General features: G+C 39.5%; 1 protein-coding gene across 1 annotated transcript; it reads left to right on the forward strand.

The window, feature by feature from the left end:
- Nucleotides 1–4,539: 4,539 nt before the first annotated feature.
- rpl19 (ribosomal protein L19) lies at nucleotides 4,540–8,197 on the forward strand. Its single transcript, XM_078269327.1, has 6 exons — nucleotides 4,540–4,631; nucleotides 5,005–5,111; nucleotides 6,460–6,582; nucleotides 6,861–6,981; nucleotides 7,395–7,505; nucleotides 8,000–8,197. The coding sequence occupies exons 1-6, from the start codon at nucleotides 4,627–4,629 to the stop codon at nucleotides 8,121–8,123; spliced, it is 591 nt and encodes a 196-aa protein (XP_078125453.1). The 5' UTR covers nucleotides 4,540–4,626; the 3' UTR covers nucleotides 8,124–8,197.
- The last annotated feature ends 6,769 nt before the right edge of the window (nucleotides 8,198–14,966 follow it).

Raw genomic sequence — 14,966 nt, forward strand, 5'->3', positions numbered from 1 at the left:
GGTAGCATTCTAACACACATGCTTTAATTTTGAAGGCAGAGTTCTCTTACTACCGGTATGTTTCTGTCTTCCTCTGTCTGTTGTTTCTCTCTGGTGTGTGCGCTCGACAGACTCCAGCTGGGAGCCGAGGTCCACGCCCCACTGAACAGACACCACCTTCACTTATCGATTGATGAGAGAACAACAGAGCAGCCGCGGTGATGGAGGCTGTGAGTGTAGATGGAGACAGAGTGCCCCCACACTTGGAGTCCAGAGACCAGAGGTCCTGGAGACCTGTAATGGGGGTGAGAATAGTTCAATTTCACAGTTAGTTGTTTGCAGCAGCAAGGAGGTTCAGTATCTGAAGGTTCATGCTGATGTGGCCCTGAGCAAAAACACCAAAACTCCAGGGACCAGCTGTTTTATAACTGATATAATGTTTACCCATGGGTGGGTGGGAATAGGGGTGAATGTTTTAGGCGGAGCTTTCCTGGGGCCTTGAAACATGCCAAAAATTAAAAATATTAGTTTCAGGCCCCTGGGTGAATTGTTGTCAGGGGCCGCAGACCTAAGCATTGCTCTGGTGGATCAAGACTGTTGCCTACTGGGATTACATTAATATAATAACATTAACATTACAAGTTAAATATTGACGAAAACAGAAAGAATGGCTCTGTGCACCTCCTCCACAAAAACAAAATTGGTCAAAACTTTGTGATACATGGGGGGTTGTGACGATGCACTAACAAGTTAGTGGTTAAACGCAAAAAAAACAATAACTGTAGAAAATGGTGGCCCCATAACAAAACAAAAATTCCGTCAAATTTCAACCTGTTATCACAAATGTGTTGACTAGGACCTTCATTAGTAACAACTAAATTAAAATGGTTTAAAACAATAGTTTTTTAGCCACTTGTGGGCAGAACAAATTGTCAACACAACATTAGCACAAAACAATTACCCATAACTACACATTTTGTTAGCAAAAATGAAGCAACAATAGAATGCATTTGGAGCTATTTTTATGGCCATTTGATGAATACAAGTCCAATACTCACTCAGCTCTGTATTGCTCTCCACCAACCCCTGAGAAAACATGTCTGCCTCTTTTGCCTCTCACTTGATTTAACTATTCCACTTTCTTCAACTAGCTTCTCATTAAATTTGCCTGTTGTCTGTTTGAGGGCAGGTAGCTAGTGTACATTGGGTTTATCAAGGTGTGTTGAGTCCTTATTTTACTATGGTTAAGTCAGAAAGCAAAGGGACTTTTCGCACGAATTTGACGCGGACCGTTTGTCTTTGTTCGCCCCAAACAGACAACATTACAGATATTAGCTGTACGCTAGCTAGCAACGAACGTAGCTACTAATTTAACTGTTTCCGTGGGAGTGTGCCTGTGTGTTTTGTGCAGCTCAGCCTCTGACTGAACTCGGAACTCACCATTTGCCTCCAGTGTCTCTCTTTCTTCCCCAAATACTCCGGTACAAGTAAAATCCTTCACCTCAAATTTCCCATAAGTAGAAATACAAAATGTAGCCTACTTAAAGTATCATCGTTAAAAGCTTACTTAAAGTAGTACAAGTAAAAGTAGGCTACTCATAATGCAGAATGGCTAGTGGTAGGCTATTATTGGATCATGTTTAACTACTTCACATAATTCTAGTATTTTAATCTGTAACAATGGGTCATATTTCATAAAGCGATCATGTGTTTTGTATGTAAAATCTTAATTTAAAAAGTAACTAGGTCTCAAATAAATGCAGTGATGGGGAAAAAAAGTACAATATCGTAAAGTATTGATTAGTGCTGCTTTAAGTTTTCAGATACTTGATGACTTTTGTAATGTTAAAACATATCTCTGAGTCATGAGCAGTTACGAGAAAAAAAGACTGAAACTCCTGAATTGTGAGTATACATTACATTTAATGTTGGTCACAGATGATATCATATTGATTGATTGACCTGAATAAATAAGGGGAAGATTCATCCACCTCTACCATTCATAAAAATCACCCTGAGAGGACAATTATCTCCATACCTGTCTGTTACGAACTCCTTCTGTGACGTTGTGATCAGAGTTGATGGTGTTGGATTAAACGCCCACAAGATCACCCTCTGTGGCTCATACTTCCGGTGAGGTGGTTACCTCATTAGGAGGAGGCCTCAATGGTTATCCTCTTTTTAAAAAAAGCAGAGAAACAGAAGCATGGTGTAATTCAAAAATAATGATAGTTGGAGTCATTGTGACTCCAGCAGCTGGTCGACATCTTCCTCCAAGAAAAACATAATGTGCAGCAGGGTTAGACAAAGTTTCAGTTTGTCCTCAGCTGCTCACTTGCTTTTCATCTTTTGAACTGTTTTTGAGTGCCTGAACAGTCATCTTTGGCATTAAGCTGATGCTCTTCTTTGCAACTTCAACCTCAAGTTTCGGAATATGAATTAGAGCAAGAAATACAAGGGTCAAAACGATATCATAAATATGCCTCAATATCTTACGCTGTCTTGTAAAATGTTGTCTTCTTCTAGATGGGCATGATTTGATGAGTGTTGCCTACTTCATGGACAGTGTGAGTAACAACACAGGCGAACGACAGCAGCACAGGTACACCATCATGAACTCACCCTGATGTGATGAGTTCAGCATTAAAAGACCCTGCAAATGTGATTGCTGTTTCCATCTGACTAGTATGTCATCCTGATATTCATTAGAGGACTGAGTGGCTTCACTGCTGGCTCAAAGTAAGTGATGGTAAGGAGAGACCTCAGACTTAGTGCTGCTTTCAGTGACTTTGATACCATTTACTTTGTAGATTAAACAAGTTATTATTAATTCATAAAATATATATATATATATACCAAAACAATCTGCAGAAGTGTAAACCATACAGTGGTGGATTCAGCAGTATTTAGAGAAAAACTTTATTATTATAAGTTATTGGGCTCTACCTATGCAAAACTGGCACAACACACCTATGTACATTCATTCACTAATTAATATTAAGATTCATTCCAAATTGAAATAATTGGTTTTGGGCACTATACCCTGATAGTGGTAATCAGCTGTTGCATTGCAAATAAGCAACATTAAAAATCTGTGATGCTGTTTTGTACCAACGGTGACACTACAGTTTCTCCATCATATTGAACGTGTTTCCATACATGTTTAGGAATATCCTGGTTATGTGTTGCACATGTAAACATCATGTCCTGGTTTTGAGAAACCTGGATATGCTAGCCAGAGTGTTCCAATAGAAACTAGGATACTTTGGCATGATGTAAACACCTTCTTCAGGTTTCTGATCATTCTCTGTTGGTACAGAAATGACTCTGAGTGGGAGTGGCTGCGATGTTAAGGAATCAAGATAGAGATGATCAGAAACCTTGATATTGTTAGGGTAATGTATGAAAATAAAGAAGTTTCTCATGTTCCATGTAAACATAGGCTAATATTAAAAAAACAGGATACTAATGTAAACATTTAATGTGAGGAAGGTGTATTGGTTTGTAATGGAGTAACTGATTGTTACCAAACCTGAGGGATGAAATGAAAGTATAAGATATTTTAAAAAGTACAGTTTAGGACCACTAAAGCCATGCTACTCAAGACACATTAATGACCCTTCTCCTCAGTAGACAGTAGCCCACTAATTCCACATGTTTACTAACTGCATGGCACATTTTTGTGCAGAGAGGGGAGCAGTGACTGTTGAAGCTGTGGTAGGAGGCGATCCGGTACATTAGGTTATACTTTGCCTCGAGATTATGATTTCAGTTGGTATTTCTGGGTTACCTGAGGTGAAAAAGTCACACAAGTGCTCCTCATGCACCCACACTGTGAGCATGCAGCGTTGCTGTGGTGACGGGCTGTTGCTGGAGAGCCAAGGATGCAATAGTGGCAACTCTAATAATTAGCCATGTTAGATGGTAATGTGGCAGTAAAGTAGCCACTCACTAAACCACTAATTGTAGTCACTTTTTGATTTTAATAGAAGCCACATGAGTATCTATATAGCTGCCGAGTATAGGAAAGAGTACTTTCCCATACAGCTCTTAAAACGGCAGGGGCTGTAATCTGTGGAACTCCCCCTGGTGGAATAGCTGTGCGTAGCCTATCACTAATTTTAGAAAAGTAATTACATAAATACTTGGGTGCCAGATTATTTCTTGTAATTTGAAATATAGGTAACCAGTGTACAAATGTAAAATATTAAACCTTTTATATATATTCCTATAAAAACGTACATAATCTTATTTAGTTTTGTGACTGGAGTCTAGATTCGGTGGCGTTTTTGGTCTCAACACCGCCCTCTTGTGTTTAAACCATGGCTCTATAAAACAAAACAAAAAAACAGCCTCACCCATAATGCATTGCAAAACACTGGTCAGTACCATTATTTTATGAGGGGGGGATAAGGGATTTAAACCTTTAAAATAAACGCAAGATTGCCTTTGTCTGTGTCAATTATCATCGGGTTAGTCTTTAAAGAAGCACACATATAAGCAATACGAAATGTGTAAGGTATTAATAATGTCCGGTGTGGTCTGGGCTAACACAGAGCTGTTTCCTGTTCAGAGATGGATTCTCCTCTATAATGGTAGCTTCCAGTCCGTCTCTCAAGCCTTCCTTTTCCTGTTGAAGTAGCAGCCATGAGGTAGGACCACTGTCGATGGCACAATAAAAGTCACCATTTAACTGTTAAAATACATATTCCTTAACCCAATTTCTCTTCAGAAAGACACATGAGTTTCTTATTTATCGTTATATAAAGTTATAACTTAATTCCAACATCAGAAACCAATATTTTGTAGGTGGCTCTGTGTAACACGATGTATCAGATGGGGAAGCCATGTTGTCAACCCGGCCGGCTAGCTGTGCGGCTAACGGCGATTTAGCTGCTGAAACTTTGCCACAACACTTAGCAAACGTGTTTGCTTCGTGGCATTGCGTTAGATACTCCCATAGAGGTGGAGATTGATAGTTTAAATTGTGACGCGTGTGACCTGGGTTGTGTGTGTGTCCTGCAGCATGCTCAGGCTCCAGAAGAGGCTGGCCTCCAGCGTCCTGCGCTGCGGCAAGAAGAAGGTCTGGCTGGATCCTAATGAGACCAATGAGATCGCCAACGCCAACTCCCGTAAGTAAATCAACACGTCCTCATTGAAGTTTTAGTTGGCATTATATCTTCACCCTCTACTAAGATAATTATGTGCCACCTCAGTAGTTGTTTCAGTGTGTGAGGGTTGGTTTGGATCATCTAATCCAGCGTGTCACCAATAGTGATGCTGAGAAGCATGTTGACTGCTAGGTTTTAATGTCTGCTCATCTAATCAAGCGATGTCAAGGGTACAAACTATTAATGGCTATTTATTTAAGCTGATTATTAAGGTGTACTTACCTGAAGCTGGGGGTCTTATGAGAGGTATATTTGAAGCAACAGAAGTCAAGATATCCTAATTTACCCTGACAATAGTCATCCAAATATGCTGGAGCCTACATTTTCTATAATGGAACCAAATTTTGTCTTTCATGATTTTCTCCATGCCTGATAAAAGACACACTCCCAATTTGTAATGCAAATTCTAAAGTCTGAAGTTTTGCTTTAAAATTATACAGTACTCCAGATTGTTAAATAAAAGAGAAGACCATCTCACAATAAGCAAAAATAAGAACCTGGCAAAATATCAGCATTTTCTAATATGTAACTTTTCTGCATTAAAATGTCTAAAAACGACCATACCTATGTTATATATTGAGTTGTGTAGTTACACTATCCCAAATGTTTCCATCAAATGGCGAACCCAGAGAAATCTGTTATTTTATTTTCAGACACGTCAGTGGCGTCATAACCTTTCACTACTGTTTGACAAGTAGCTAACATTAATGCTAGCTAATGCTTGGTGGATAACATCATAGGGTTACAAGATCGTTCATCAGCTGTATAGATAGACGATTAATCTAATGCTAATTTAGCCAGCTAGCACACCCCGCTCTGCCTGCCTCACTCCCCCAGCACAAAGAGACTTCATTCGGGATGATAGCTGACAACACAGCCGGGACATGTAGCAATAGCTAGTTACTGTTAGCCCCAGCCGGTGCCGTGTGCTTACAATGCTAACGGCAGTTTAATGAAGCGTCGGGAAACAGAATAGCAGACCCAGGCATCCTAGTCACAACATTGGCGATACATAATGTTAGCTAGCTACGTCTCCGTTAGCGTTACCGGTGTTTGTATCGTAAATCTCCTCCCTGCTGAATTTCTCCCCCCTTTGCGTTTAGCTGTCTTTACAGTTAGCTAGCTAAATTAACCCGACCAAAGGTCACAGCTGCCTTAAATATAAATGATACACTTTCTGAACTGCTACTTCAGTAATCCTGTCCACAATGCTGATGATTATTTATCAAGGTTTGCTTGTGTGTACATAATTTTTGCGGCTGGTAAATCAGTGCATCCCCGTGGCTTACTTGTTTTGTTCTGTCTTCAGGCCAGCAGATCCGTAAACTAGTAAAGGATGGCCTTATCATTCGTAAACCTGTTACGGTCCACTCCCGTGCCCGCTGCCGCAAGAACACACTGGCACGTCGCAAGGGAAGACACATGGGAGTCGGTAAGTTGAAACCACCACGTTTGCCTTCTTTAAGGAAAGTTATTGACCTGATGTTCTATTTTGAAGATTTGTTTAAAGCTATGTGTGTCTGTTAGTGTAGGTGATGTTTATAAATGAGTAATCTAACACATATTAAATTGATCCACCACACTTAACAGTAATATTGAAATGTATTTAATAACCAGTCTCTTAAAATTATTTTGTTAGACATCTTACTACCTGGATGATGAAGAATGTGGCCAGTGAAGTTGACATGCTTTGTTAATCTCTTTTCCCAGGTAAGAGAAAGGGTACTGCCAATGCTCGTATGCCAGAGAAGTTGTCCTGGATGCGCCGCATGAGGATCCTGCGTCGTCTGCTTCGTCGCTACAGGGAGTCCAAGAAGATCGACAGGCACATGTAGGTTCAGGACATCTTCACTGGTTGTTTCTGCTCTTATTGATGTGGCTTGTCTCTTGGCATGCATTGTTATGCATATTTTATTTAAATATTTGATATTATTTTTCCAGGGTTTGCGATAGCTTGTTTATAATATAGCTGGTTTTCTGGTGAGGCTATTTGGCCACACAAACCTACATTTGTATACAGTTTTTAATACTGGCTAATTTCTAGGTGTGACCGAGGGCTAATTTTACACTAACCAGGCCTCCTAAAGGTACTTGCAAATCATAAATTGAGCTCGGTGAAGCTTGTTGACAACGCTGGTATTGCACAATTTAAAGACCTGGTTCCTCTGAATTACAAGCAGTTGGTGTATTATTGTGCATTATGGTATTGATTTAATGATTTCCCCCTGACCTGCTGTCTCTCAGGTACCACAGCCTCTACCTGAGGGCCAAGGGTAATGTGTTCAAGAATAAGCGCATCCTTATGGAACACATTCACAAGCTGAAGGCAGACAAGGCTCGCAAGAAGCTCCTGTCGTAAGTCTCGAACCAAACTAAATTCTGTTTTGTTCAGGTTCACAGAAATGCAGTTTGAGCTGAATTTATCCTGAGAAAGTGTTGTAATTAGAGGCCTTCTTTTATAACAATAAGGGCCATAACATGAATGAGCAGTTTAGAGGAAGAGGTGAAAGGAATAATCTGTAATCACAATACTTAAATATTTACTTTTATATTTTTGCTGTGCACTATAAGGCCTTTGCACAATACTTAAGAGAAAACATTACAATTACAATCTACAGCTTTATGCTGTGCAGCAGATAGAAGTTGGACTTTGTCAGTTGGGTTTAGGGTTAAGGTCCATTTAAAAATTGAATAAACGTAACAATCATAACTAGATGCATTTGAAACCATTTCACTTGCATTTACTTTTATGTAGGTTGTCTTTGGTTGATGTTTAAGTTTGTATTAAAAGTTGAAAAGTGAAGATGATGATGATGCATTGTATGAACACCTGTCTGTCTGTTCTACAGTGATCAGGCCGAGGCTCGTCGCTCCAAGACAAAGGAGGCCCGCAAGCGCAGAGAGGAGCGTCTCCAGGCCAAGAAGGAGGAGATCATCAAGACCTTGTCCAAGGAGGAGGAGACCAAGAAGTAATCTGGTTCTGTCCATCCTGCCTGACAACTGCCACCGGTCAAGTGCTGACAATAAAAGTGTACATAAAGACACAATGATCTTGTGTACTTTGTTTTCCTGGAGTAAAAACCTGATTAGCGAGGAATAATGTTGTAAAGAGCTGGAGGGCTAGCATCTCAAGTGATCATTAGAAAACTAATGGCCAAACACTTATGCATTTTAGATACATTTCTCCTTCTTAACCACATTTTTCATTAATTAGACAATCTTTTGTTTGCTGTACAGTGGGGTTCAAATGTCTATCACCAAAAACTTTTTTTCACCGTTTGTCAAATGAATGCAGTGTTTCCCCTTGAGTACATGTTAAGAATGTATTTACAGCTGATAAATATGCTTAATGTTTGGTAACATTTGAAACAGCTGCAGTCAGACATAGAGCAGAAGACTGAGAGAACACAAGACTACACTATCACCACCTGTAAAACAGGGCATTGAAAGGCATATCACTTAGCAATTTCATCAAAATGTACAAAGATTGTGACTGAGAAATGGTTTTAGAAAATTGACTAAACATTTAATTTCGCACAGTTTCTGATAGTGGATCTGTCTTAAAAGGAGGGTAAACAAAAACCTGTGCAACTTGCAATTCGGTGTGAATACTGTCTTTGTATTACAGCCTCTGGTAACGTGTAGTCTTGTTTGACCAAATAAGTTTTCTATATCGTACAAAATTAACCTCAGACCTCTGATTTGAAGTCGGTTATGATTAATTTGGTTTCTTGCTCTGAGGAATGAAAATCCTGTATGGACACTAATGATTCATGTCTCCAAAGTCCAATGTTTTTACTGATGAAACTCCCGTTTCATTTTCTTAAAGTCAGTAAATTATTTGGAGATATACGAGACACTGTACAGGTGCTGGTCATATAATTAGAATATGAAAAAGTTGATTAATTCCATTCAAAAAGTGAAACTTGTATAATGTATACATTCATTCCACACAGACTGATATATTGCAAGTGTTTTCTTTTACTTTTGATGATTAGAACTGACAACTAATGAAAACCCCAAATTCAGTATCTCAGAAAATTAGAATATTAAGACCAATACAAAAAAAGGACTTTTAGAAATGTTGGCCAACTGAAAAGTATGAGCATGTACAGCACTCTATACTTAGTTGGGGCTCTTTTTGCCTGAATTACTGCAGCAATGGCGTGGCATGGAATCGATCAGTCTGTGGCACTGCTCAGGTGTTATGAGAGCCCAGGTTGCTCTGATAGTAGCCTTCAGCTCTTCTGCATTGTTGGGTCTAGCACATCACATCTTCCTCTTCACAATACCCCATAGATTTTCTATAGGGTTAAGGTCAGGCGAGTTTGCTGGCCAATTAAGAACAGGGATACCATGGTCCTTAAACCAGGTACTGGTAGCATTGGCACTGTGTGCAGGTGCCAAGTCCTGTTGGAAAATGAAATCTGCATCTCCATAAAGTTGGTCAGCAGCAGGAAGCATGAAGTGCTCTAAAACTTCCTGGTAGACGGCTGCGTTGACCCTGGACCTCAGAACACAGTGGACCAACACCATGGCACCCCAAACCATCACTGACTGTGGAAACTTTACACTGGACTTCAAGCAACGTGGATTCTGTGCCTCTCCTCTCTTCCTCCAGACTCTGGGACCTTGATTTCCAAAGGAAATGCAAAATGTACTTTCATCAGAGAACATAACTTTGGACCACTCAGCAGCAGTCCAGTCCTTTTTGTCTTTAGCCCAGGCAAGACGCTTCTGACGCTGTGTCTTGTTCAGAAATGGCTTGACACAAGGAATGCGACAGCTGAAACCCATGTCTTGCATACGTCTGTGCGTGGTGGTTCTTGAAGCACTGACTCCAGCTGCAGTCCACTCTTTGTGAATCTCCCCCACATTTTTGAATGGGTTTTGTTTCACAATCCTCTCCAGGGTGCGGTTATCCCTATTGCTTGTACACTTGTTTCTACCACATCTTTTCCTTCCCTTCGCCTCTCTATTAATGTGCTTGGACACAGAGCTCTGTGAACAGCCAGCCTCTTTAGCAATGACCTTTTGTGTCTTTCCCTCCTTGTGCAAGGTGTCAATGGCCGTCTTTTGGACAGCTGTCAAGTCAGCAGTCTTCCCCATGATTGTGTAGCCTACAGAACTAGACTGAGAGACCATTTAAAGGCCTTTGCAGGTGTTTTGAGTTAATTAGCTGATTAGAGTGTGGCACCAGGTGTCTTCAATATTGAACCTTTTCACAATATTCTAATTTTCTGAGATACTGAATTTGGGGTTTTCATTAGTTGTCAGTTCTAATCATCAAAAGTAAAAGAAATAAACACTTGAAATATATCAGTCTGTGTGGAATGAATGTATACATTATACAAGTTTCACTTTTTGAATGGAATTACTGAAATAAATCAACTTTTTCATGATATTCTAATTATATGACCAGCACCTGTAAATAGTGTGTATTTTTAAAGGTTTGTGTCCATCTAGTGGTTGTAGCTGGTATGAAAAAAGGACAAATATCAGCCAAGGATATCCTAAATTTTGAACATTAGTCTAAAGAAGGTGTTCTGCAACACTTGCAATGCAGCTGTACAAACAGTAATACATGAATAAAAAAGGACAACAAAGCTGAACAAGGTAAATGTAAAAATGTTTTACCTTGTTCAGCTTTGTTATTGTTATTTGTACAGTACCAGTCAAAGGTTTGGACACACTTTCCCAGTCACTTAAATGAGAAAGTGTGTCCAAACTGGTACTGTATATGTATATTACACACAATAATCTATTGGAATGAATGGAGGGTCTCTCATGTCCATTACAGCCATGGTTTGATGTGTACGTTATACATGTGCCCCTCTAAGGGATTGTATGTGTGTCATATACTCCGTATATCTTTAGTGTGGTCTACATGTGTGTGCACAGTGTTAAGTGTGCTGACATCATTTGTCATTTAGGTGTTTTGTGCTTAATAAGACATGCAGGTTGATAATAGTTCGGCACGAGGGCACCAGGCCTGAGGCCTCATGTTAAGCAGCTCTGGAATGCATTGGGATCAGCTGTTCCTCAACCACATGACCCCATTACTGCCCCCCCAGACCAGTCACAGCTATGGCAAGTGTGGTGGAAGGTAATGGCAATTTAAGGGCCCTCAGTTGGAGAAAGCCTACAAAATGATTCCATCAGGTGGCTCAGAGCTCCTGGAACCACAGGCATTTCAGCCAAGCCTCATCAGACGGGCTAATGAGAGAAAAATGCTGTAGAAATTGCACAGAAATGTCACATATAATATCTAAAGATTTAAGGTTAAAGCAGCTACAAGGACTTTTTAAGTGGTTATAAAACTCAACTCTCAATTTAATATGATGCCTCTATATGACCTATATAAACAAACAATACCATTAGCGAGAAGATTGGCTAATTCTATACGCAGAATACGCAGACTAAAAAAGCCTATTTTTTCCCGGGCAAAGTCTTGCAGTGAGTAGTGTCAGTTAAAAGGAAGTGGGAGGAGATTTTTCATTAGAGAATTTTATTTTTGATCTAAGTCTATATTTTGTGGTCTTGGCTGATACTGGGTTAGGGTCAGCAAACAGAAGAAAAAAAACAAAACAAACTAAACAGGACATGATAGAGCACGGATGAAAACATGACTCAACCTTAGTCGGTCATTCAATTAAAGGAGACGTTTACGGGATATGAAAGGATTTTAAACTGATCCTGAATTGGCCCTCTTCTATGTCATTTATAAAATACATTGTGATACATTGTTTAATATTTTACATTTATGAATTTACGTTGGTGGCTAAAGCAAAATGTGGGCATGAGTTGTAAGCAGTCTAAAAACATCAGAAAATAGTAAAACAAAAAAGCCCACTATTATTACCTAAAGCAGTCCAACACCCAAAGATATTTTATTTACATGACTTTAAACACCGCAAATACTCACATTTGAGAAGCTGAAGATATTTAGCATCTTTCGTTTATCAAAATAGTTGCCAATTCATTTTTAGCTTATTTATCGATTATTTGGCTAATCATTTCAGCTCAAGGTGTATGTATCCATATTTCACTTGTTGTATTTTGTGGATCATTTTGCATGTTGTTTAAAAGGCCACATTATGCAGTGTTATGTGCAGCTGCTGTGTACAGGATGTGTAATAGGGCAAATATGTAGGACATGTATTAACATGTTTGTTAATAAGTAAAAAGTTTAGGTAAATGTCCATTGACGTCATTAATTTACATGTGGGTTTTAATGCTATTGTAGTTCCTCATTCTTCCTAAGAGAGATGTATTTTGGTTGACCCCTCTTGTTTTGATTGTTTTGCCAGGCTTAAAGTGCACAACTGTCACCTTATGATAATCTATTTACAGACCTTGAGTTATTTTTTATCCCTCAGCCTCTCGCCAGCTCAAAAACATATTACACACGTTGGATCCTCTTGCATCATCTGTTTTCACTAGTTGTGTACACACAGTCACACTCATACTGACAGAAAAGGAGCAAATAGGCCTACATGCTTCCCAAATTATTTGCAGATTTGCTGATTCATTCTTCTGAGTACAGCGGATAAAAGTGTGTCTCACTTGAGTTCAGTGCGGTCTGCCTATGACGAGTCTCAACACTTTGCATCACTGTGGTTTCTACCAGGTCACGCAACCTGTTATCAAGTGTTACTTACAGGCAACAGGTCTGAGTCTGACAGCAAGTGGAAGTTCTGTTCTGAGGGCTTTGAGTAGAAGTGCAATAGAGAGTTGACAATGATAGGAAGTATCAGTTACCTTTTTTTCCCATTGTTATTTGCAGCAATTATTTTGTCCTTATATAAAAACAACTACCAAAAAACACAAAGCCTGACAGGAAGCTTGCAGTGCTTCCAGAGGAACCCCATTGTTTAGAGATGTTGTCGGCTTGTTCACATCCTCTCTTGTGGCCTACCTCATTGATGAGGCTGTAACCTGTGCTGCAGAAGATGCAGAGCAACAGCCTCATCGCTGCTGAAACAGTAAGGTGGAGGAGGGGAGGACAGATTTATTGGGTGCCGTTTGGGTGACAATGGGACCTTTGTCCTTCTGTTTGCCTTGTGATGATGTCACATAGGCTCTTTAGAGGAAGTACTGAACTCCCCCTGCAGCTTCTTGCTCTTGCCCAATCTTCCGTCATTATCACATGCCACCCAACAGAGCATGCTGCATTGAGTCTTCCGGTCAAGATAGGCTGGGAAAAACAAACAAACAAACACACATACACTTGTCCGCAGTGGTGGAATGTAACTAAGTAAATGTACTAAAGTACTGTACTTAAGTACAAATTTGAGGTAATTGTACTTTACTTGAGTCTTGTCTTTTCATGCCATGTTCTACTTCTACTCCAATACAGTTTAGAGAGAAATATTGTACTTTTTGCTCCACTACATTATTCTGACAGTTGTAGTTACTAGTTACTTTACAAATTAAGATTTCTGCACACAAAACACATGCAGTTTATAAAATATGATGTTTTATTATAAATTAAACTACCCAACAATATAACAACCTACAAGTCCAGCTGAAATGATTAGCCGATTATACTTAGTTGATTGACAGAAGTGTTTTGATCATTTCCAGTTTCTATAGTGTTAGGATCTGTCTGCATTGAGTACATTTTCCTGATGATACTTACATACTTTTACTTAAGTAACATTTTCAATGCAGGACTTTTACTTGTAACAGAGTATTTTACAATGTGGTATTAGTATTTTTACTTGAGTAAAGGATCTGAATACTTTTTCCACCACTGCTTGCCCAGAACTATGCAAACTTGTTACTTTGTAAACCTCTAGTAATGCAGAAATACAGAATTCAAAACTTGCAACTTCACACACTTTAACCATTTATGAAGGAGCATACAGACATCGTCTGCCAATCCGTGGTGCATATAGGCACATGCAGATTTTTTATTTTTTATTTTCTGAATATATAGAAACTTGCCAATTTTGCCCCAGACTCTACGCTCTGCTGAATAACAGATTAATCATCAAAAGTTAGCTCCTAATTACATAACCACCCATCATTGAGATGATAATTCCACCATGATTCATCCATGCTGAGTAAAAGAGACCGAGGGCTTCCTACAGGCACATAAGAGTTGCACAACTCTGAGAAATCTCCTGTGTTATAAGATTATGAATGTCAGCTTGAAAAATCACTTCTTTGGCTTTAATGTGGTTAAATAGCTTATGGAGTCTTTGGATGGAAATTGCATTGTCTGTATTAAGCTAATGACTGACTGCTGTGCGTGGGAGGCAGCAGGATGGCCTGTGATGAGAGGAAGCCAGATGAGAGGTCTGGATATTTGATTGTACAGACCACCAGAGAAGCAAGGTGTTGCTGTACCTCTTCTATGATGCCCTACAATTATTCTGGGGCAGTGGCTCCCTTTTTCTTGTCTGCAGTCTTGTTATTATCCTGGAGCTTCAATGCCTGGGAAAAACATTTTCTCCCACATTTCTCTCCCCATTCTTGCTCATGTCTCATGATACATTTCTCCAAGAGGCCTCCCTATCAGGGGTGAGTTTATCTCCTGCCTAATACATCCAGTAAAGTGCTGGTGCGTCTTTTGTTTCCACCCCCCAAAAGAGATTCTTTTAGAACTAGAGAAGATGTGTGCACGGACTGAAAGATTGAGTTTGACATGAAACATTTAGTCATCCTTGACGTAAAAATATTTGAAAAATGCAGATTATACATTCATCTAGGACAGCCATTTTGGAGTTTCTGCATACTATGAAGAGTGACACCTGTACAATCAAACAGGTCACACATTCAACATGAGAGGCCCAGCTGGCCCACCCACTG

Source organism: Sander vitreus, chromosome 15 (genome assembly GCF_031162955.1).
Source record: "Sander vitreus isolate 19-12246 chromosome 15, sanVit1, whole genome shotgun sequence".
Classification (NCBI taxonomy): Eukaryota; Metazoa; Chordata; class Actinopteri; order Perciformes; family Percidae; genus Sander; species Sander vitreus.